The sequence below is a fragment of the Salvelinus fontinalis genome, chromosome 13 (genome assembly GCF_029448725.1).
Source record: "Salvelinus fontinalis isolate EN_2023a chromosome 13, ASM2944872v1, whole genome shotgun sequence".
Lineage (NCBI taxonomy): Eukaryota > Metazoa > Chordata > Actinopteri > Salmoniformes > Salmonidae > Salvelinus > Salvelinus fontinalis.
In genome coordinates this window covers 16,731,993-16,757,536 of record NC_074677.1, presented here as the reverse complement: position 1 = coordinate 16,757,536, position 25,544 = coordinate 16,731,993, and the positions used below count along the sequence as shown (strand labels likewise).

At 39.1% G+C, this 25,544-nt stretch overlaps 1 protein-coding gene across 22 annotated transcripts in view; it reads left to right on the top strand.

The window, feature by feature from the left end:
- Positions 1-14,267, top strand: part of LOC129868173 (disks large homolog 2) — a 282,679-nt gene extending 268,412 nt beyond the window's left edge. For 13 of the 22 annotated variants that reach the window (XM_055941883.1, XM_055941891.1, XM_055941884.1 and 10 more), the window contains 7 exons: positions 998-1,097; positions 5,275-5,325; positions 5,730-5,831; positions 9,945-10,117; positions 12,204-12,316; positions 12,716-12,807; positions 13,367-14,267. In XM_055941883.1, the coding sequence (XP_055797858.1) occupies positions 998-1,097; positions 5,275-5,325; positions 5,730-5,831; positions 9,945-10,117; positions 12,204-12,316; positions 12,716-12,807; positions 13,367-13,473 (738 nt within the window). In that variant the 3' untranslated portion in view covers positions 13,474-14,267. Of the gene's footprint in view, positions 1-201; positions 1,098-1,586; positions 1,633-5,274; positions 5,326-5,729; positions 5,832-9,944; positions 10,118-12,203; positions 12,317-12,715; positions 12,808-13,366 lie in introns of those variants that run through there. The other 9 variants (XM_055941900.1, XM_055941899.1, XM_055941882.1 and 6 more) reach the window with 5 other exon arrangements.
- Positions 14,268-25,544: the final 11,277 nt, after the last annotated feature.

Sequence of the window (25,544 nt, the reverse complement as noted above, 5' to 3'; positions counted from 1 at the left end):
CACATTTCTAAGTGAACCCAAACTTTTGAACAGAAGTGTACGTAGTTAAGGCTGGTATTGAACCAGTTTCGGTGATCATTGCTGGTTTAACGATTATACCTTTAGAATTGGATTTATGAAGCACATGCATGTAAATGAGTATTCGTCACAAATAAACATCACAACTGCAATTCCTTCTTTGTCCTCCACGCCGCCTCCTAGCTTCTCAAACAGCGCTATGCACAACTGCTCTCCTTTAATTTTGTTTGTTTGTAATTTAACACACACAACATATGATCAATCGTATCATAATTCTTTATATGTTTGTTAATTTAGGATTTTATACCTTCACAAGCCTATCTAAATATATAGTTTTAGGCAACAATGACCTGATTTCTTTCAGCCATGGCATGGGATCTCATCCCTCCACCTCCTGAAGTTCTAACCTGCATGATTGTTGGACATCATTTGTGTCACAGCCATGTTCCTAATGTCATAGCATGATTCTGTTAACGTCTTTGCTGCATGGCATACCACATATCGGCATTTATCTGTGTGTTTGACACGTGTTCTGTTATTTCGTTTTATTTTCAAGTGTTTGAGAATGTCTTGGGTGCAATTGTGCACATGAAGTAAATGATGGCAAATTATTACTGTGTAGTTCTTTTCTATCACACATTGAGTCATTTTGACAGTGTTATCATCGAACAGCCTATTACAAATCACATTTGTAAAACTAAATGAGAGATTTGTGAAATGTCATGATTAATTCATGATAATTTGTATTAGCTAAAGCAACATATTTATATATGATTCGGTTATAATTCAACCCTGCTCTGATGGATGAATCATCTAGTGTAATGTCAGTACTGTGATGTCAGTCCTGTAGTCCATTTCTGGTGACCACGCCAAAATTTCTTCATGTCCCACATATTGCAGCTCGTTGGTTTGTCAGCATGAATATGACAACAATTAGAGCTCCCTGTTTGCCCCACCCCATGCTTTCTTTCCTCCACAGTCATTCAATGACAAGCGTAAAAACAACTTCATCTTTACACGAAAGTTCCCATTCTACAAGAACAAGGAGTTGGGTGAGCAGGATGGCAGTGATTCAGAACGTAAGTAGGCTTGAACACACACTGACACAGGTACACACACCGACACAGGTACATATAGGTGACATATAGGTTGTGGAGACGTGTGCAGGGATAGGGTTTTCATGGAGGTCCCCCTCCTATCTTTCTTTCTTTTTTCTCTCTCTGTTGGCTCTGGTGCAGTGATGGTGTCTGGGTGCTCAGATCAAGATCAACACTGTGGTTCCTCAAAAACTACCCCGGCCATCATCTATCACAAAGTGGTCCAATAGTCCCCCGTTATCTGATATGACTTCTAATTTTCTTTTAAATACAGTTTATGACTGGTTATGACCGGTTCAGGCTGGTCGTCTTGTGTCTGAACTGAGACAGATGATCTGAGCTCGGCTAACTAATCTTGCCTTTCAGGATTTCACAGCTTCCCCTCTTTAATGCCACTTACCTCTTCCTTCCACCTTTCTGGCTATCCCTGCCCTGTCTCCTTGTCTTTGCTCTCTTGGGACGGCCATGTAGGACATCCCAGGAATAGGTGACGACGGGTATGGGACGAAGACGCTGAGTAAGTTGGTTGAGGAATGGTCCTGTCTGTACAGTCAAGCAACACTCCCCTCCCCCCAACACATTTCTCTTTTGACTTTGTGTTTGTTTCCTCCCTCTTTATTTTTTTGTTCCCTTATTGACTCATTTTGATAGCCTGTTTGCATGCTTCAGTATGACCTCTCAGTTTGGGTCCAGGTTGTCTTGATTTCTGTCACCTCCCATCCTAACTCTGACATTGTTTGCAAGTCACAAAAAAGAAAGACATAAAAAAAGTGTTTCAGTTGTCTGGAAATACATTTTGCGTTTTTATCATGTAACTAGTCTGTTCATAGTCTCTTTCTATAACAGACACAGCTGTTTGGGTGTACTCTTGGGCAGCTGAATGTGATCACCTATTTTTAGGCCAGCATGCTGAGGTGTTTGTACTGTCAATGCTGTGTATATTTGTGCCTTTTAATTATTTCACATAGTAAATTTTGAATGTTCGCTGTAATCTATGATCCATGATCTTCCTCTATTTTGATGCATTGTTGAATCCCATGAAAATATGAGGTGCAAAGTGGAAGGGAAAGGTGCTCTTGCCTCCCATTTCTTCTAGCTACGGTAGTCTTTTAGCCCTTTACACTCGTACCCATATACTGGTTCAAAATTGCATATTTGGGCACTAATAAGCAGGTGTTGGAACCAAAATTATGAACAGAACCACCATTTGTTTTTGTTCTGTTTCACTGTTCCAACCAGCAAAATAAAATTCTGAACCGGTTCAAATCCCCAAAAAGTACCGGTTTATATCGTTCCATTCTGTTCCTTTTTTAACCTATGAAATCAACCGTTTTTTACATTTAGCTCATTAAATTACTTCACCAATCAGTGCGAATACAGCAGGCAAGCTAGTTGTTCACATGCGTGATGGAAAGACAAGTGTAGCTTATGGCGCAAGATGCAACTGAAATTTGGCGGGTGGGGAGAGAGCAAGTGATGGTTGAAGAGGAGGCTTAAAGCTCTGGGCATCTTGTTATGACATGTATTATCTGAATTAGGTCCACAGAATTATACCTAAGAGGAATGGCTTCTATGGGGGAACTTTGAATGTCCTTTGAGCTAGCTAGCTAACAAGTTTGTGTGTGCAGAGCGGCACCTGAATTAAAAACACGTCTTAGCTTTTTGTAGTTAATAAATCCAACCGAAATGTGATAACTAGGCCTATAGTATCCTTACCTACATAGCATTGAAAAACTTAATCCGTTCTTCTTTAGCTATTTCATTAAAACATCAGTACAGTAGCCTATGTTTCTGAGGGGGGAGGGGCAGGTAGCCTAAACACACATACACACACTGGCAAAAAAAATGTCAGCATGCAGGCAGACACTGTAATAGATTTATAAGTGATAGAGTGACGGCTTTGCATAGGCACTTTGTTACGTTTTTTTGTGGGACTAGAATAAAAATGCCTGGAACGTAAAATAACGTTATTATCCTGTTCCCATCCTTTTAAAATAACGGTTCCATTCCAGAACAGTATGGATCACTTTCGTTCCTGGTTCCGTTTCTGTCCCCCCCCCCCCCAAATTTAAAAGGTTTTCGGTTCTGTTCCCTGAACCGGTTCTAACCCCTGCTAATAAGCACCTAAATTGGAACGTGGTGGCTGTACAGTAATATGCTATACATGACATCAGAGCTCTGGCTCTGTGCTTTCACAAGGCTGTATGGGTTTTGACTGACAGCTGTTCTGAACTTGAGCACAGCGCAACAAGAAGTTGCTCCCATCCCTCCCGCTAATTGGGCAACTTTTGAAAATATTTTGTTGAGTGAGGAAAATGCTGTAAATGAAGATCATTCGATGTATTTTGAAAGGTGAGACATTGAGGATAATAATAAATACTGCTTTGATGTCATACAAGCAAGCCAAACATGTGCACTTCACATCTCCAAATCATAAATCTCATGTCATATACAGTGTCAACGTTTATGATCACTATGTTTGATGTACAGTTACAAGATGACATGGCGTCATAACCTGGGTTGCTCTGAATGACTCCTTTCTATGCGCACCAAAATGACAATCTGTTTTTCTGAATTGCTTTGTGAAAGCCTAACTTATTACTTAGCTAGTCATGTTGGTAATAGAACAAGCACACCTGACCGAGATTGTGATTTATAAAATGGACCGTTTTTAGATTGCGTAAACAACAACAGTAATTGTGTGATGGGGATGAAACAACTACAACTACAAGTGTGCTTGCTCTAGTTCCTCAACGGCACAGATAGGAGAGCTCAGAAAAGTACCTTCGAGTTGAAGATTCTTTAAGTCATAAGTGTATTGAAATTGCTTAGGAACTGTGCACACATTTTCCCGTTATCTTCAAACGGTTACTTTTCCATTGATACCATTGTTATGCATATGCTTTTCATATGGAATTCTGTAAGAAACATGTCAATTTAGCACTATCCATGAGCCAAATCCCATGAGTGTAAAGGGTTAAAGGTTTTGTTTTACTGCAACATTAATGGACACCCATCTTTTGTAATGTTAGCTTTCTCCTCTTTTTTATATAACTATTATCTTGCTGTGTTTAATCCCTATCCTTGGATCAGAATACAAATAGATGCAGAATAAAATCATGTTGGTACTTTCTTGCACATACTAACCAATCAACTTATACAAAAAAAATGGAAATCAATCAATCATTAACATAATGGAAATATCTAATGATTTATTATTGCAATTGCATGGGCAAAATTGGTACAATTTAAGGCCAAGTGGCAAACCATAATGCAGCCACTAGGGATGGGGGTGTGAACATGCGGGTCTGGCCAGATGAGATGTAGCCATTATTTGTGTGCATCCGTAAATTGTTGTTTGTATCTGGAGTAAAAAAATCGATAAAATACAAATCTACTTAGCATGCACTCAAAAAGCAGAACCAATTAGATACAGCTGTACCTTTACTGTGAGTTGCCAGATAACACTTCATATAGATTTTATAGATGTTATGCTGAAGCGTTGAAACTAAAGCAGGACAAATATTGTGTTATAGTAGAAGGTTAAATTAATCCTGGCAAAGAGAATGGGAAGGTTTTGAGACAAGCACACAATGTGATCATCCTCCCGAGAGCTACAGTCATGACCTAAATTAAATTAGGCCTATATTGACAATCGTTTGACGAGAGAAAATTATTTGCCCTCATAATATTCAAATGTATCGACCAAATAGTACAATGAAGCAATATAACTTGACACATCTCCCAACCCAAACTCTGAATGAAAACGCATCCACTGGTCATTACTGCAGGCGAGGGAAAATAACCTCGGTGTTTGTGTTTGTTTGGGATTATACGGATACTTGAAAAGGCTGTTTGCATAGTGCACTAGACAGTCACAATTTACTTTGAAAGCAGTATAAACTTTCTTGCCTTCTGTTGGGTGTTGTGTCACTACTCTTCGGCCACAATCAGTCTCAATCCCTTTTTTTGTATGGCACAATTTACATTGAGCGTTTTCATTGAATGCTTCTAATCACTTCTATATTCATCCAGATTGACATTGCTCCTGTCTTGGGACACTTGGTCAAGAGAATAAGCATGAACATGCATGTAATGTCCGTTTTAGTAACTTTTCTGTTTTATAGTAACTATTTTAGTAACTGTTTTATGTCACCAGGGAGTCAAGAGGACATGATTCTCTCCTATGAGCCTGTCATTCGACAAGAGAGTGAGTACTCTTCCAATCTTTTACCAGAGTGGTCCTTTATAATGCAATTTCAGTCAGTAAACATTAGCTGCTTGCACATTGTCACGCTATATCCATGCACGCCAGTGTGTACAAGCACCACAGAGGTTTTAAAAATGAGACAAAACAATTGATTACTTCCTGTAACTCCTGCGAGGAAGATTCTGGAAAGTTCTTCTGTACTAGTTATTTACAGGAAGTAATCGCTTGTTGAGTCTCTAGACATGGAAACCTCTCTGGCACTAGTACGCATTGGCTTGCTCAGATATAGCGTGGGTGTTGTAGTGAAATTGCTTGCCCACATTTACTGTGGAGACTAATGCTCAGTGCACAGTTATAACCTATTATGTCTGTAAATTAGTCGATTGACACATTTTATCTTACAGTTAATTACGCCAGACCCGTCATAATCCTTGGACCAATGAAAGACAGAATCAACGATGACCTGATATCCGAATTCCCTGACAAATTTGGCTCCTGCGTGCCACGTAAGTCCCTCTACCATCACAAGGAGACCAGTGGCCGTATGTATAACGCTTCTCAGAGTAGGAGCGCTGATTTAGGATCAGTTTTGCCTCTTAGATCAAAATTGATAAGATTTCATGGACAGGGGGACCCTGGGCCCAGATTCACAAAACCTTCTTTGGAATACATTTCTACTTAACTGCCATTTTCTCCTTAAGTATAGACTTATGAAGAAAGTTAAGCAAAGTTGCTATTCCTCAATAAAGTTATTGGAAATGTTTGTAAGTTTCTTCCTAAGAATAAAATTAAAAAGAAATGGAATTCTTGAAAATAATGTTTTAGGATCTTCTTGAAAATGTACTCAACTTTCGGACAGCTAAATCCTTGTCTTGTGACAACTGGATACTTTTGTAACCATGAATGTTTTCTTGCGCCACTGCCACAGACACAGTTGACCAGCGGACATTTAAATTAACAATAATAATTAACAATATTCTAGAAGTATTAAATAGCTAGCGTTAGCTCGTTAATTTGCCAAGAAGAACTTGGCTAACTTAGCTAACGTTAATGTTGTTAACTATGTTGGCTAATGTCGTTATGCGTTAGCTAGCTATCTATCTTACCGGTCACGCAGTCCCTCTACCACCGCCTCTCCTATCATGGACAAAACCTTCTCCTCCAGCTGGTCCACATGAATGGTTGCTACCTACCCCCCCCCCCCTCCCGGCTGCTTCAACTCCCTTCTTAGCAGCCGACTTGATGTCGGACCACTGTCCCTTGCTATACCCCCGACGGTAGAGACAGACTTGGGCACTCTCGCCATCCTGTCTTTTGGTCTCTGCAGTGACCAAAAGTTTTTGCAGTTTTTCGAGTCTCCCCAACAGCAACCTTTTCCTGGCTGCTATTTCCTTCACCATCACTTCAAGCTCTTGTTTGCTGATGTTTTTTTTTGCGCTTTCCTTGATTATCCATTTTTGTTTTGATATAGCTAGTCTGATGGCTATAATGTGTGAAAAAGTTTGTTTTTGTGTATAAAGGGTTTGCGAGCCAACAACAACAACAAAAATTCTCGAGACATAAAGCAGATGAATAAATGTAATGAAATGGAAATATTAAAACTTTATTATAATGGGCCAAATCCTATCATCCCTTTCACATAAGCTTAGTTATTGGTTTCAAGCATGTCGCTAATGTCAATGCCACAAAGGAGGATAGTTCTTAGGAAAGATATTTACGAAGTTCTTCAGAAAACTATGAATTCCTAAGAACATTTTGAGGAATTGCACAATATCTTATGGACTTCTTTTTTTTTTCGTAAGTAGTGTTTTGTGAATCTGGCCCCTGATCCTAGATCAGCCCTTATACTCTGAGACGCTGGATACACATGGCCCCAGTCTACCAGGCTGTGTCAGGGTGGACACAGTTGCTGCATCAAGAATACATTGTGTGATCATGTGCCCTTATGATTAGCTCTCCCTAATACATTCCACTGTGCTGCCAATATACCATTGTAGTTTTATTTTATACCCATCTCCATCATTTGCTATGTTGTTATAGTGTTTGATTCATTATCTTTCCTAATTTCTCACCAAAAAGCTATTCATTTCCCCCTTACATGTTTTGTTGGGTTTTTTGATTTGTATTATACATACTTGGTTAAATTATCCAGAGATGATTTGTTGATGACAATAATAGTGTAGGATTTTATTATACCCTGCTATTCACATGTGCAATTCTATTGAACTATTAAAGGGGAAGTTCAGGATTTTAGAATTTGACGTTAAATGTCTCCTTATGCTGAAAGTAGTCTATAGACCAGGAGAAACTGTAATCCATGGTTTGGTTTTTCTTGAAAAAATGACTATAAACTTCAGCTACCTTTAGCCACAGCTAGGTAATAATCAATGGAAGTTTATTTTTATTTTTATGGCCAACTGAGAAAGGCAAAATCCAACAAAAGCTATGGCAACAAATCCAAATAAATGTGGATTTTGTTTTACATATAACAGGATTTGGAGTTTTGGCTGTAGACCAGATACTGTTTATGTATAGTATCTCTACTGTAGTGTAACCATACTACTAAGTTCAAAGGTTCATGGACAGTAGAGTGCTTCTGGCATTTTACTCTAAAACCATTTTTCATACATTTATCATTGGTACACCATTAATATGGTCTCACAATCCAATTATTTTGCACATACAAGCCTCATAGCAGGCCTATGATTCATTCCTGGAAAATGTTTGGATCCTCATGAGAGTTTTTGCTCCTGTTTGATTTTGGTAATCAGGAGACTGAACGTAATGTAATGAAAATAATCTTGAAAACGTGGATTTTTGGGACAGTATTAAAAGTGGACTAAGTAAGGGGTAATCAACGAGGGGCTATGCATTCTATGGAAAATAATGAACAACGTGGAAGGTGTGTAGCGCGTCGTGGAACTGACCTTCCACAGAGGTGCATTATTTTCCAGAGAACGCATAGAGCCTCAAGTTGATTATCCCTTTTATACCATGGCTATAATTTAACACATGTGCCGCTAGAAATGTGTTCATTTGCTGGAAGAAATGTGTTCAACATCCACTGAAGTAGCGCTAGAATGCCCTTCAAGTCAATCAGAAAGGAGTATTCAACAATGCCATTGTATAATTAAACAATAAGGCACGAGGGGTGTGGTATATGGCCAATATACCACAACTAAGGGTTGTTCTTAGGAACAACGCATCGTGGAGTGTCTGGACACAGAACCTTAGCCGTGGTATATTGGCCATATACCACAAACCCCCGAGGTACCTTATTGCTATTATAAACTGGTTATCAACATAATTAGAGCAGTAAAAATAAATGTTTTGTTATACCCGTGGTATACGGTCTGACATACCATGGCTGTCAGCCAATCAGCATTCAGGGCTCGAACCACCCAGTTTATAATGAGGAATATTTACAAACAATTGTTTGAGTTATATGCCCTTTTAAAAACAGTTTTTCAGTATAACGATAGTATTTCATACTATTGTATATTTCAAAGAACTGTACTTGATGTCATATTTTTTATTTTGATCGTCATTGTTTTGATTTGGTTTGTTTTAATTTATTTATCTTTTTATTCCATCTATTTTTAAAACAATGTAAAGCGGCTAACTGTTCAGGGCAGCCAGGTAAGTGAGCCCCTTAGTTGCTGGTATACAGAATGTAGTGTAACTAAGTTATTGGTTAATACAATGTAGTGAAAGGAAGTAGAATATGTTCCACACTGTTGTAAGTAGTAGATTGAAAATGGACTTAGAGTAGAAATTGTAGTATTGACATTTAAAAATACTCAAAATGCCTCTCTATACATAGTTACCAGGAGATCTACAGATTCATTGTGGGGAATCGCTAGATTTCCCTATTTTACACATTTACCGTAACACATATACCAAAAGTCATATTGAACAAAATGCACATTTACAGTATCAGTAACAGTTAGACTGGGTTTACATTCAAATCACCCTGCAAACACCAGATCTTAGCTTAGCTGCACTACTTTTTATGCTTTCAAAACACTATCATGGTATTTTGAAACATTTTCAGTGCATAATTAATTAGAGTTTGTTTACACAAACAGGTATAATAGTTGTGTTTATGTACAGTATCTATACTGTAGTCACACAGTTCCTGCTTATGTAACTATAATGTAAATAAAAGGTTTTACCCTTCGATCACACCGACAGCGTCATTGCATTTTGATACACCAGAATTACATTCATTTCCAATGCAGCATTTGACTTGCAGCATTGCGTTGCAGAGGCAGTTGCAGTGCGTTCTGTGTGGTGCATGCTTTGAATTTATCGAACATATGCGTCAAACTGTATGTGTAGACGGCTTGACAGAAATGGTAGCAGAAGGTGAATGTTGAACTTTTGTTGCACACATATCCAGATGATGCTGCGTACTATTTTGTGCAAGGACGCTATCGGTGTGTTCGAAGTGTGGGATGTAGTGCCTTCTGAGATACTTCTAAGTTGTTAAACTGATCACTATACGCCCTCTATAACTCGCTTATCAAAAAGTTGCACATTCAGTTAAACAGTTTCCTCCCTTTACATTGTACTTTCTGTATTATTTTACCTTATTGTCTTCTCCTCTTGCACCAAAGATACCACTCGGTCGAGGAGGGACTACGAGGTCGATGGGCGGGACTACCATTTTGTAATGTCCAGAGAGCAGATGGAGCAGGACATCCAAGAGCACAAGTTCATTGAGGCGGGCCAGTACAACGACAATCTATATGGAACCAGTGTTCAGTCAGTCAAATATGTGGCTGAGAGGGTGAGTGTTTTCGACAGGCAGAAAATTAATGGTGGCAGGCGGCAGTGCGCTAATGTTAACTTTTATGGCTTTTCCTAATGCCTCGATCACACCGACAATGTTATTGCTTTTTGGTACACCAGAAGTACATTCATTTCCAATGGAAATGTTCTGTGTGGTGCATACTCTGAATTTATCGAACGTATGCGTCAAACTGTATGCGTCGACGACTTGACAGAAATGGTAGCGTAAGGTGACTGTTGAACTTTTGCGCAAAGTGCTATCAGTGTGATCCAGGCATAACCATTTCCTTAATTAACTTCACTGAAACGTTTTGTTGTTGTTGTATTTTACAATCTTGTCTCATCGCTGGAACTCCCCAACGGGCTCGGGAGAGGCGAAGGTGGAGTCATGCGTCCTTCAAAACATGACCCGCCTAACTGCGCTCCTTTACACCCGCCAGATTAACCCAGAAGCCAGCCGCACCAATGTGTCGGAGGAAACACTGTTCAACTGGCGACCGGGGTCAGCGATGCAGTGCCTTAGACCACTGAGTCACTCAGGAGGCCCCACTGAAACTATATCTAACCTAATTCCTAATTCCTTAGCCTAACCTTAACCCTACTACTACCTTAATACATATCGACCCCTATGCATTAACTTTAAAAAAAATTCTGCTGGTCAAAAATACACTTCCATATTTAACACTATTCAGGTTCCATTTAACGCTGTGGTTGTAGCATTGTTTTGATCTATATTTAATCCAGACAAAATTTGTTTTTGTGTGTGATGTAACCACACAAAAAGATCATACCAATATTTTTATTTTATTAGACCAATTTCAGAATTTTAAAATGTGGGTCTGTGTGTCTTATTGGATGAATAACTAAAAGGACAAATAACTAAAAGGACAACCATGGTCTCCAAGCATATCTGTTCATTTGTATGTGTTATACAGTAATCCCTCGTTTATCGCGGGGGTTACGGTCCGAAAATGACCCGCGATAAGTGAAATCCGCGAAATAGAAAACTTTTTTATCCATATAACTTTTTATATCCATATAACTTTTTTATCCCTATCCATATAACCAGCCTCTATCCATGTTTCGTCGACATTATGGGTTTAGGAGATGTTCGAAATTACAAGATAATTTGGCCAACTTAATGTAAATTTGCCAAGCTGTTTTATGTACGTACACATAACTGCACGAGACGACAAAATGATAGCACAATTCGTAGCATGTTTTGATACAAGAAGCGGGAGTGAGTTTTTAGCGAATCAGAATGCAGAGCACAATGCACCAAAAAAAAAAAAAAAATGCATTATGAAAATCCGCGAAATAGCGAATCCGCGATAAGTGAACCGCGAAGTGGCGAGGGATCACTGTATACCTCTTCTAATAAAGTATTATGTCAGAAACAGTTATTTGACTCAATCAAGGACATTATGTCAATTCAATGATATACACTGAGTATACAAAACATGAAGGTTACCTTCTCTTTCCATGACATAGACTGACCAGGTGAATCCAGGTGAAAGCTATGATCCCTTATTGATGTCACTGGTTAAATCCACTTCAAATCAGTGTAGATAAAGGGGAGGGGACAGGTTAAAGAAGGATTTTTAAGCCTTGAGACAGTTGAGACATGGATTGTGTATGTACCATACAGAAGGTGAATGGGCATGACAAAATATGTAAGTGCCTTTGAACGGGGTATGGTAGGCGCACCGGTTTGTGTCAAGAACTGCAGCGCTGCTGGGTTTTTCACGCTCAACATTTCACCGTGTGTATCAAGAATAGGCCACCACCCAAAGGACATCCAGCCAAATTTACACAACTGTGGGAAGCATTGGAGTCAACATGGACCAATATCCCTTTGCAATGCTTTCGACACCTTGTCCTGACGAATTTGGTATTTTATTAGGATCCCCATTAGCTGTTGCAAAAGTAGCAGCTACTCTTCAAATCAGTGTAGATAAAGGGAGCTGTTCTGAGGACAAAAGGGGGTGCAACTCAATATTAGGAAGGTGTTCCTAATGTTTTGTACACTCAGTGTATACTGTATAGAGTATGTACGTGTATAAACTGTCTCTTTCCTCTGTCAGCAGGGTAAACACTGCATACTGGACGTGTCGGGGAATGCCATAAAACGACTACAAGTAGCACAACTCTATCCCATTGCCATCTTTATAAAGCCTAGGTCCATTGATTCATTAATGTGAGTTCTCTCATATCCTAACTCATGAAAATATTACATAGCAGATGTGTTTATTATGGATATCCAATACAGGGGAAGGAGCTGACATCATTAAATTGAGTGCAGAATACATTTTTAAGTGGGAGGGGGTAAATCAGGCAATTAAGTGGAAATGGGAGTTGAATTGATAAATACCACATTAAATTAATTTACTTAATTCATAGTCCATACATGTGGAAATGTAGTTGCAGAGATTAAAACCTTTGGGACCGGTTTCCCGGACACAGATTTAAGACTAATCCTAGATTTTCAATGGAGATTCTGCATTGAGCTTGCTTTTTAGTCCAGGACTAGGCATAATCTGTGTCCGGGAAACCTCACCATGGTGTCTGATGCCTCACAACAAACCTTTGTTCCCAGGGAGATGAATAAGAGATTAACAGAAGAGCAGGCCAGGAAGACATTTGACCGTGCCATGAAGTTGGAGCAGGAGTTTGGCGAGTTTTTCACAGGTACAATATCCATTAGTAAAGATGCACAATGTTCCTCTTTTTAGACAAAAGAGATATGAAAGTTGTAGTCTCAACCCATGTTAATGTATACAGTTCTGGGGCCTCATTTCTCAAGCCTCTGTGGATTCCCAAAAAATTGGCCTACATGGAGATTCTACAATTAGATGGGAATTATGATCATTATTAATGTTCATCATTTCAATGATAAAACAGATCCATACTTTAATTCTGCATATGTGAATGAGCATTACAAGCCTGCCTGGATAATGCCCTTCATTCACCTTTTATGGTGGCAAATTACACCCTCATTTGCTGTATGGTTAGGAACTTTTAGAACTAAGCCACGGTAGTAAAAAAACAAAAGAGCAGGTGTTAGCAGAATGTTTTAATCTTTTGCAGTGACTTTTTCAACCTTAACCTGTGGGACCACAATGTGTTCTATGGGTGCAATTTATTATTATCACTAACAGTATGTACATGACAAAAAAATATTTATATTAGAAAATGATTTCTAATTGGTTAGATCTGCCTGTACTGAATGTATCCCCTTGTTTTGCAGCACTTGTTCAAGGAGACACCTTAGAAGACATTTATAACCACTGCAAAATGGTGGTAGAGGAGCATTCAGGACCCTACATCTGGATCCCATCAAAAGAGAAATTATGAGAACACACCACTTTGGCAGGGATATTGGACTGCTAGATTCCCAACATACTTTGTAACATATGTTCAACTGTAATGGTAATTTATATTGTTCATAATTATAGCCAATTAATATAATTTTTTTCTTATAGTTTATTTTTTTTCCACTTTCAATATGAATGTTCCTGAATGTACACCACAACGTTTAAGAAACATTTTTGGCCTGAAAACATTGACTGTTTGTATATTTCATGTTTTTATTTTAAAAAATGCTAAGGAAATGTAATAAACAAGGGCATGTGTTCACGTCGACACTGCGTGGAATTTCATATACATTTTCGAAGATCGTCACGCCAATGAAGGAGGGGAAGGAAATAATATCAGCTTCTTTTGCTTCTCTCCACGCAACAGCTAGCACTTTGTGTCCTCCGACACTAACCTCACATCAGTAGTTGACATTTTCTGTGACTTTAGCATCTATGGCCCTTGGACACAGTTCATCGTAATCCGCCTATTTTTATGTTCTTATTCTTTTTTGAATCTAGATTTGTTTGAAAATGTTTTCTTTGAATTAGAATTCTTCTCAACTGTATTGTTTTTTGTTGTTGTGCGGATTATTTCTTAAAAAATACAATTATTGTTAAGATGCTTTGATTAGAATGAATAATTAATGGGTAAATCTACATTTAGGTGTAGGAAATGTGACATTATATTTTGCTATTTATATTGATAGAGGGCACAACAGCACAAAGTATTTATTATGAAGATATATAACTTTGATTAAAAAATAAATAAAAAATCTGATCTTAATTGTTTAACATAGTGTCTGGTAGATTTAGAGATGATGGGGTTGTTATTTGAGAGTAAATGGAAAACTACAGGTCCCAAGTCCTTTGAGGACTAATAGTAAGTAATGCACTGTGGTGAGCCTAAAGTCTTAATCCGTATATTCACAAAGCAGCCTAATGATAACTTTGCCACTTAGGAGCAATTCTTATTAGAATTCTGTCATTTTTCCCATAAGTGTAATACATTTTCTGAAAGTAATTCACAAACTTAATCATTTGTGAAGGGGCATATTCTCACTTTGCACACGTTTGCCTCAAACTTCCCAACATTTGAATTCCCAGTGGCCTAGTGCAGCAGCTGGAAAGTGTCTGAAGTGAAGTTTTACAAATGAAAAGTAAGTATCATAATGAATTACAGTAGGCCTATAACCAAATGCAATGTGCTTTGTTACTTTCTTTTCATTCATGAAACACATTTTGGGATTTTGATGAATTTGATTGATTTTGATGAATGAACGGCCTGTGTCCGTTCAATTATTTAAAGAACTATAGTCTTGTATATCGGTTACAATTAAAGTAAATTAAAAGGATTAGTATAAAGTATAAATATCGAATAGTATAAACATTTGATTGATAAACGTCAATCTTATTTTATTTAGTGAATGCTGAAATGACAATATGCCCCTAACAGAGCTCTTAGTTTAGGAGTGGTGGAGAGGACTTCTAAGGGCTTAAGAATTTTCTTAACTGTCAGCTTTTTCCATTACCAAGCTTAGACATATCAGCCTATTAAAGATCTTAAAAGACTAAAATATCTTGTGCCAATATTGCATTGACGCATCATTGACTAGGCTACTAGCTACTACTAACATTAGACAACATTTAAGTTTTTGAAAATATTACAAAATCCCACGTTTTTGTGTATCTGTTTCACACATATCCATGAGCTTTTAAGGAAAAAAAGATAAGAGGTCCATGTTGTAAGTTTATCATATGTTGTAAAAAAACAAAGAGCCTTACGGATTTGTCAAATAGAAGTCATGTAGGATATTGTTATTGTCATCGCTCCAAGGTGGCACCATGCAAAAGTGGTTAACCCGAAATTGGGTGCACTTTAACCATAGTTTCTCACATGTGATGAAGTGGATGAATATAGTAATGCATATCCTATAACATGTTGTAGGCCTACATGTAAGTGAAGCCTACATATGAATATACTAATGATAGCCTATACTAATGTCTCCTCGCCAGCAGAGGGCGTAATCACTCTATGGGTAGCCTCCTCCAGGCTATCATTAGTGAATATCAAATAAGATGTATTTATAAAGCCCTTCTTACATCAGCTGATGTCACAAAGTGCTTTTACAGAAACCCAGCCTAAAACCCCAAACAGCAAGCAATGCAGGTGTAGAAGCACGGTGGATAGGAAAAACTCCCTAGAAAGGCCAAAACCTAGGAAGAAACCTAGAGAGGATCCAGGCTATGAGGGGTGGCCAGTCCTCTTCTGGCTGTGCCGGGTGGAGATAATTACAGAACATGGCCAAGATGTTCAAATTTTCATAGATGACCAGCAGGGTCAAATAATAATAATTACAGTGGTTGTCGAGGGTGCAACAGGTCAGCACCTCAGGAGTAAATGTCAGTTGGCTTTTCATAGCCGATCATTCAGAGTATCTCTACCGCTCCTGCTGTCTCTAGAGAGTTGAAAACAGCAGGTCTGGGACAGGTAGCACGTCCAGTGAACAGGTCAGGGTTCCGTAGCCGCAGGCAGAACAGTTGAAACTGGAGCAGCAGCACGGCCAGGTCGACTGGGGACAGCAAGGAGTCATCAGGCCAGGTAGTCCTGAGGCATGGTCCAAGGGCTCAGGTCCTTCGCCGAGAAAAAGAAAGAAAGAGAGAAAGAAAGAAAGAAAGAAAGAGAGAGAGAATTAGAGAGAGCATACTTAAATTCACACAGGACACCGGATAAGACAGAAACACTCCAGATATAACAGACTGACCCTAGCCCCCCGACACATAAACTACTGCAGCATAAATACTGGAAACTGAGACAGGAGGGATCGGGAGACACTGTGGCCCCATCCGACGATACCCCCAGACAGGGCCAAACAGGCAGGATATAACCCCACACCACTAGAGGGATATCTTCAACCACCAACTTACCATCCTGAGACAAGGCCGAGTATAGCCCACTAAGATCACCGCCACGGCACAACCCAAGGGGGGCGACAACCCAGACAGGAAGATCACGTCAGTGACTCAACCCACTCAAGTGACGCACCTCTCCTAGGTGGTTCGTTGCTCCAGTGCCTTTCCATTCACCTTCACACTCCTGGGCCAGACTACACTCAATCATAGGACCAACTGAAGAGATGAGTCTTCAATAAAGACTTAAAGGCTGAGACCGAGTCTACGTCTCTCACATGGGTAGGCAGACCATTCCATAAAAATGGAGCTCTATTGGAGAAAGCCCTGCCTCCAGCTGTTTGCTCAGAAATTCTAAGGACAGTTAGGAGGCCTGCGTCTTGTGACCGTAGCGTATGTGTAGGTATGTACGGCAGGACCAAATTGGAAAGATAGATAGGAGCAAGCCCATGTAATGCTTTGTAGGTTAGCAGTAAAACCTTAAAATCAGCCCTTGCCTTAACAGGAAGCCAGTGTAGAGAGGCTAGCACTGGAGTAATATGATCCATTTTTTTGGTTCTAGTCAAGATTCTAGCAGCCGTGTTTAGCACTAACTGAAGTTTATTTAGTGCTTTATCCGGGTAGCCGGATATACTAATGATAGCCTATAATAATGTCTCCTCGCCAGCAGAGGGTGTAATCACTCTCTGAGTGGGCTCCCCCAGGCTTTCACCTCACTGGCCTGGAACCAAGGCTACATATAGCTAAGATCTCAATTCCATACCCCTTGCACCAAATAACACATATGTGACAAAGTAGATGATTATACAAATGCATATAAAACGTTGTAGGCCTACATTTAGGTGTTCACCAGTGCAAGCTGCTGATGGGAGAACGGCTCATAATATTGGCTGGAATGGAGCAAATGAAATGTCTTCAAACACACGGAAACCATGTGTTTGATGTATTTGATACCATTCCTCTCATTTCGCTCCAGCAATTACCACACGTCTGTCCTCCCAAATGAAGGTGCCACCATCCTCCTGTGATGTACACTCCCATGTAGTATAGCCTATGCAATATTATTATTAGGTAATAGCAGTAAGGCTGAAGAAGGAGGTAGTTTCTTATTAAATTAATTCTTAATCTTAATTTTCAAGCTGTTGGCTATAGGCTACGTCCATTTTCAACACACTAACAAGATACATGAAAATCTGCATTTCAAAGGCGGGGGGAAAAAACCTAGGTGAGATTTGAATCCGTGACACAATCTTCGACAATTACGTGGACTAGGCACTTTACACAGAGAGCAATTTGACCAGTCAGTCAAATACATGTGATAGTTGCTTTGATGATCAGAACGTGCTGTTGGACTGAGATGTGTTAAGGACGCTACCATGAATAAGTGTTGGAACACGTCAAACTACGTCAACGATTTTAATTGGCTGATGCAAAACTTGTTCCAGGATATAATCACTGCCACCTGGTGAGGTTAGCATGCCTAACAAGTGCCATGTTATCTGATGGGACCACCTAGAATTTAGCTTTATGCCATGTGCAAGTAAATCAACAATTTTAATTGACTGATACGCATTGAGCTGGAGAAACGGTTTAAATGTAAATGGTTGCTTATGTTCGCAAGTATGCCCCCAATATCTTTAATGTTACAAATTGTTGTTATACATTATCTTTATATACATTGGATGACAACATATTGAGACATTAATTGATACATTGTTTACCATTTAGTTTGGTGAGCCATCAGCACCGGTGGCTCACAGAAAGTGTTTGCACACAGTGGGGATTCGATTTAATCGGTAACACTGAAGATCTGCGCTACGGCACAATATACATTTAAAGGCAATGTTCCTGCATTAGCGGAGACTACATACATGGTAAACGCTGCATTGATCGGGTCAATCTGAAATACCTTTAAAATGTAAAATGCGCTATTAAGCTAAACTTCCCCAATAAGGTTTGAATCGAGCCCTAGGTAACAGTATTGCAAAGTTGGCTGGTACAGTAACATAAAATGAAAACTTTTGTCTCAGTTTGAGAAATATGTGTGAACTCACATTTGAAAAACAGTATTTTGCAAATGAATATGGGCTGATATAGGAAATTGATAAAGATGTTGTTTTAACATTTTAAACAAGTTCTTGTACAAGTGTCTTCACTTACAAGTATTCATACCCCTTCACTTATTCCACATTTTGTTGTTACAGCATGAATTCAAAATGGATTAAATATATTGTTTTCCCTCAGCCAGCTACACACAAAACTCCAAAATGACAAATTGAAAACAGTCTGTGTTAGTTCCATATTTTTTTCATTTCCCAATGATGCTTTAATTCCCACTGTGCTCTTCCCCAGATATATGCCGCATCACAACTTTATCTCAGTGATCTACAGCCAGTTCTTTGGACTTCATGGTATAGTTTCTGCTCTGACATGCACTTCTTCTATGATATACTGGGGTCCTCAAACAATCGTTTAAGTGCATGCCGCCACCTACTGTGCTGGAATGTACGAACAATCATGATCTTCCCAATTCTGTACTACCATGAAAAAATGTACTAAAACAAAATAAATTCCTACTAACTTCTACCACACCCTCCCCCAAAACCCCTCCCCAACCCTATTAAACTATACCTATATCATGTTGAAACACTCCAGCCTTAGGATTGTTCAGGATGTCAACAACCATTTCAACAGTAACATCTGTTCCCCCCAATATCTCTTTTGACATCTCCACCTGAGCCCATTTAGACACTCTTGACAACCATTCCATGCTCACAGTCCAATAGCACTACAAAAACATCCTTCTTCAGACACCCACATAGAGGTTGAAAAATCCCTGTTAGGGTTATCATCTCATGCAAGACAAAGGGAGTAATCTATCTCATCACCTGTTCGTGCGGGAAACCCTACACATAGGACAAATGAAAAGACCATTAAAACAACGCATTGCTGAACACTGCAGCTCAATCTGGTGTAAGAACACTGACTATCCAGTAGCAGCTCACTTTGTTGAAGCCAACCGTCCTCTCTCCTCAAATACACAGGCACTGAGCATGTTGCTCTACCAAGGAGAGGAGGTAACATGGAGATCTTACTACTACAGAGGGAGGCCTACTGGATATCCTGTCTAAAAACATTGACCCCTAGTGGTCTGAATATTGACTTTGTTCTCAGGCCCTTCTTATGAACAATTATTTTGTTCATAAGTCTTATAAATGAACACATTCTTTCTACAGCTTATCAGCGCACACCCAATATGTTCCCCCTGTTGAGGAGGCTTATTATGCATAATGAAATTGGAAACAATTAAATATATGTGAAATTAAATTAATCAATGTATGTTGATTTTAATATTATGTACAATATCTAATTATGTTTCCATATGATAACAATAGCCTAATATATTCAATATGCTGTAAACTATTGTCTTAACAGTTTCACTCAATTCTAATCAATTTAAGAATTATGACACACCCTCACTATTGTCATTGGTTGCACTAATTGCACTGTTTGTCTACATAACCTGGTTCAAGCATTCATTACATTACACTGAAGAAGGCACAGTGATGCCGAAACAGTGTTTTATCCAATATATTTCTGCGATAGAGATTCTTTATTTTTATAGCCGTCTCCACAAACACCTTCAACCTGCAATTACTGCTTTCCACAACCCGAGTCGTATTGATAACCTTAAAAGCTATGAAGTCAACTTTATTCATTATCAAAGTGTCAAAGTGTCCTTTGATACCGCACATCCATGAGCACAGGATTTCTGAACGGGCCTCCAAACCATGCCAGGACCATCAGAAACACCAGCCCCGACATTAGGTCCACTAAATACAGGAGCAGCCATGGAAGCGCCATCATGCCACACTGTAACTTCACCAATCTATCTTACAGCCTCTGCATACGATACATCATGACTCATTCTATAACTCTGAGCTTCTCTATGCACCTGACACCAAATGCTGCACTGTCAACACATACTGTAACTTTCACATTGCTCCCATATTCACCGTAATCATGTTCCCCTCCACACTTGGCATATCTTTTCTTTCCTTTACATTGAACAGCTACGTGTCCCATTCTTTTGCATTTAAAACACCGCAATGGGGACGGGACAAATTCTCTGACATTGAAACTAAGGAATCCTATGTGTACTTTCCCTGACATAACCTTCTCAAACCTCAGCAGCACTGATAGACTTTCACTTCTTTGACCTTTTTTCCTACTGATCAACCTTTTGGCCTTAATCACTCTTCCTCCATTCACATTTCCATTGATATAATCTATAGACATAGATATTGGGACCCCGATGATGACTCCCCCCAATCTAGCATAAGCACCAGGGACATGGCATTTTAATCTTCTTCCCATTAAGCTTTTCCATTTTCAAAATCTTCTCTTGGCTAACACAGAATATGAGCAATCTACCATTTCCAATAAACCGAGCTACTATACCTATCTCTTTCTCTACTGCATTAGTTAGTCAGATAGGGTGTAAATGTGGCCATGTGGTCTCATCAAACACTATCACCACTTTCCAACTCTTGCTTCCTACCTTGGCCCTCTTTATACTTTCTTTACTAAACGCTCCACTGCTTTCTGTATCATGATCTCTCTTCTTCCTATGTCTTTCCACTACCGACCATTCCGGTCCTTGACCCTCATCTTCCCACTCCATACTATCAAAACTGACACCAATATTGTTTGCATTCCAGCACAGCTGTTGCTTCACCAACTTTTATTTATTTTTGTCCGCACTACACTATTGCACACCAAGACAGTCGTAAATAGGGCACGACAAAGCCTATTCCCCCTCACGAGACTGAAAAGATTTGGCATGGGTCCTCAGATCGTCAAAAGGTTTTACAGCTGCACAATCGAGAGCACCCTGACTGGTTGCATCACTGCCTGGTATGGCAACTGCTCGGCCTCCGACCGCAAGGCACTACAGAGTGTGTACAGCCCAGTACATCACTGGGGCCAAGCTTCCTGCCATCCAGGACCTCTATACCAGGCAGTGTCAGAGGAAGGCACAAAAAATTGTCAAAGACGCCAGCCACCCTAGTCATAGACTGTTATCTCTGCTACTGCACGGCAAGCGGTACCGGAGCGCCAAGTCTAGGTCCAAAAAGCTTCTTAACAGCTTCTACCCCCAAGCCATAAAACTCCTGAACAGCTAATCAAATGGCTACCCAGATAATTTGCATTGTCCCCCCCACCCTCTCTTTTACACTGCTGCTACTCTGTTTATTATCTATGCATAGTCACTTTAATTCAGAGGACTCGGCATGGACTCGGACTCGGGTGCTTCATGCGTGCCGAGCTCTTCCCAAGTCCGGCAAAATCATATTACACTGGCCTCCGGCTAACGGTACTTCAGAGAGTATTCACACGCCTTGACTTGCTCAACATTTTATATAACAGCCTGAATTTAAAATAGATTAAATTGAGATTTTGAGTAACTGAAATTTGTTACTAATTAATAAAAAATGAAAAGCTGAAATGTCTTGAGTCAATCAGTAGTCAACCCCTTTGTTAAGGCAAGCCTAAATAAGTTCAGGACTAGAAATGTGCTTAACAAGTCACATAATAAGTTGCATGGACTCACTTTGTGCAATAATGTTGTGTAGTAGTAAAAGTAAAAGTAAATCCGGGACACTGAAATTAATATGATACAGTTGAAGTCGGAAGTTTACATACACTTAGGTTGGAGTCATTAAAACTAGTTTTTCAAACACTCCATAAATGTCTTGTTAACAAACTATAGTTTTGGCAAGTCGGTTAGGACATCTACTTTGTGCATGACACAGGTAATTTTTCCAACAATTGTTTACAGACAGATTATTTCACTGAAATTCACTGTATAACAATTCCAGTGGGTCAGAAGTTTACATACACTAAGTTGACTGTGCCTTTTAAACAGCTTGGAAAATTCCAGAAAATGATGTTGTGGCTTTAGAAGCTTCTAATAGGCTATTTGACATAATTTAGGTCAATTGGAGGTGTACCTGTGGCTGTATTTCAAGGCCTACCTTCAAACTCAGTGCCTCTTTACTTGACATCGTGGGAAAATCAAATGAAATCAGCCAAGACCTCAGAAAGAAAATTATAGACCTCCACGAGTTTGATTCATCCTTGGGAGCAATTTCCAAACGCCTGAAGGTACCATGTTCATCTGTACAAACAATAGTACGCAAGTATAAACACCATGGGACCACGCAGCTGTCATACCGCTCAGGAAGGAGACGCATTCTGTCTCCTGGAGATAAATGTACTTTGGTGCGAAAAGTACATATCAATCCCAGAACAATAGCAATGGACCTTGTGAAGATGCTGGAGGAAACAGGTACAAAAGTGTCTTAATCCACAGTAAAACGAGTTCTATATCGACATAACCTGAAAGGCCGCTCAGCAAGGAAGAAGCCACTGCTCCAAAACCGCCATTAAAAAATCCAGACTACGGTTTGCAACTGCACATGGGGACAAAGATCGTACTGTTTGGAGAAATGTCCTCTGGTCTGATGAAACAAAAATAGAACTGTTTGGCCATAATGACCATCATGAAGCACGGGGGTGGCGGCATTATGTTGTGGGGGTGCTTTGCTGCAGGAGGGGCTGGTGCACTTCACAAAATAGATGGCATCATGGGGTAGGAAAATTATGTGGATATATTGAAGCAACATCTCAAGACATCAGTCAGGAAGTTAAAGCTTGGTTGCAAATGGGTCTTCCAAATGGACAATGACCCCAAGCATACTTCCAAAGTTGTGGCAAAATTGCTTAAGGACAACAAAGTCAAGGTATTGGAGTGGCCATCGCAAAGGCCTGACCTCTATCCTATAGACAAGTTGTGGGCAGAACTGAAAAAGCATGTGCGAGCAAGGAGGCCTACAAACCTGACTCAGTTACACCAGCTCTGTCAGGAGGAATGGGCCAAAATTCACCCAACTTATTGTGGGAAGCTTGTGGAAGGCTTGTGAAATGTTTGACCCAAGTTAAACAATTTAAAGGCAATGCTACCAAATACTTGTTGAGTGTATGTAAACTTCTGACCCACTGGGAATGTCATGAAAGAAATTAAAGCTGAAATAAGTAATTCTCTCTACTATTATTCTGACATTTCACATTCTTAAAATAAAGTGGTGATCCTAACTGACGTAAGACAGGGACTTTTTACTCTGATTAAATGTCAGGAATGATGAAAAACTGAGTTTAAATGTGTTTGGCTAAGGTGTATGTAAACTTCCGACTTCAACTGTATATTACGTTTGGAATGTTTACATAAGACAAACGGTTACTTAAGGCAAAAACAAAAGTAGGATAGTTGGCATGGAGTATAACACGAACGTCTAACTAGTTAGCAACTTTTCAACTATTTACTACTTTTCATCTACTTTGCAATGGTAGCTAACCCTTCCCCTAACTCTAACCCTTTTAGCTAACCCTTCCACTACCCCTATAACTTAACTTCAAAACTTAACCCTAACCTTAACTCTAACCCCTAACCACTAGCCTAGCTAACGTTAGCCACCTAGCCACCTAGATATAATTTGTAACATATCATACGTTTTGCAAATTAATAACATATAATACAAATTGTAATTCGTAAATTATCATACGAAATGGGTGATAGATATTCACAAATGAATACATACCATACGAAATGTAACATATTATACTAAAGGTGGTGTCTCGGATTTACATACAGAATAATACAAAATGTTCTGAGACCAAGTTGCAGCCAGCCTTTGTACATTGCTGTACATTAGTTTATACTGAATTAAACTACATTTTCGTTAAATGTCTTTAGTTATGTTCCAACATTCCATCTTGTGCCAATATCAGTTATTTTTAGTGCTTGTTTCCAAGTGTTTATATTTTATCTAAGAGATTGTCAGTTGGATTGGCTTTCTGCATAGTTTTGTGTATCTTACCTATCATATGAGTATCCTTTTCTGACTCAAATAGAATTCCCTCAACATTGCTCAGTGTCCAAAATATTTCAGATAAAAATGTCTTGATAGTTGCATGTTTAAAAAAAAAATCTTTATATTGTTCAGTCCAAAATGGCTTCTTAATTCCCATTACCAAATAATGTATGGTTTTTATGCCTTTAGTTTTCTATGTTCTGAAAAGCTATCCAAAGACTATTCCATAGGGGTGTGTTTTTAGGGAGTGATATTGGTTCTTGTAGAATCCATTTAATTTTCTTCCATATTATTATTATAGTGTACTTAACTATGAAGTTGTTAATGTGCTTAGCATTATCCTTTGAAAATAAACATGTGAAAGGATTCTGGGGATGAGCACAGGCAAACCTGGTTTAGTCTGCTTTCCAGCAGACACTGTGAGATGAATTGTCTTTTCAGCAGGACAGTAACCTAAAACACAAGGCCAAATCTACACTGGAGTTGCTTACCAAGAATACAGTGGATGTTCCTGAGTGGCTGAGTAACAGTTTTGACTTAAATCTGCATTAAAATGTATGAAAATACCTAAAAACTGTTTTCTAGCAATGATCAACAGAGCTTGAATAGATTTTAAAAGAATCATGAAAAATGTTGCACAATCCAGCTGTAGAAAGCTCTTGGAGATTTACCCAGAAAAACGTACAGCTGTAATCGCTGCCAAAGGGGATTCTAGCATGTATTGACTCACTTGAATACTTACCTAATCAAGACACTGTATATTAGTGTTTTATTTGACAAACATGACCATTTTTCTTCAAATTTTACATTAGTTTTTTGTGGCGATCGTTTACAAAAAATAACAATTAAATCCATTTTAATCCAACTTTGTCACACAACAAAATGTGGAAAAAGTCAAAAAGGCCCTGTATCAGAAAATATACCACGGATATGACGCAAAACTACTTGTTTACTGTTCTATTTATGTTGGAAACCAGTTTATAATAGCAGTATTGCACCTGGGGGTTTGTGGTACAGTATATGGCAAATATACCATGGCTACGGGCTGTATACAGGCACTCTGTGTAGCATTGGGCTTAAGAAAAGCCCTTAGCCGTGGTATATTGGGCATACAGTGCCTTGCAAAAGTATTCACCTCCTTGGCATTCTTCCTATTTTGTGTCATTACAACCTGTAATTTAAATGGATTTTTATTTGGATTTCATGTAATGGACATACACAAAATAGT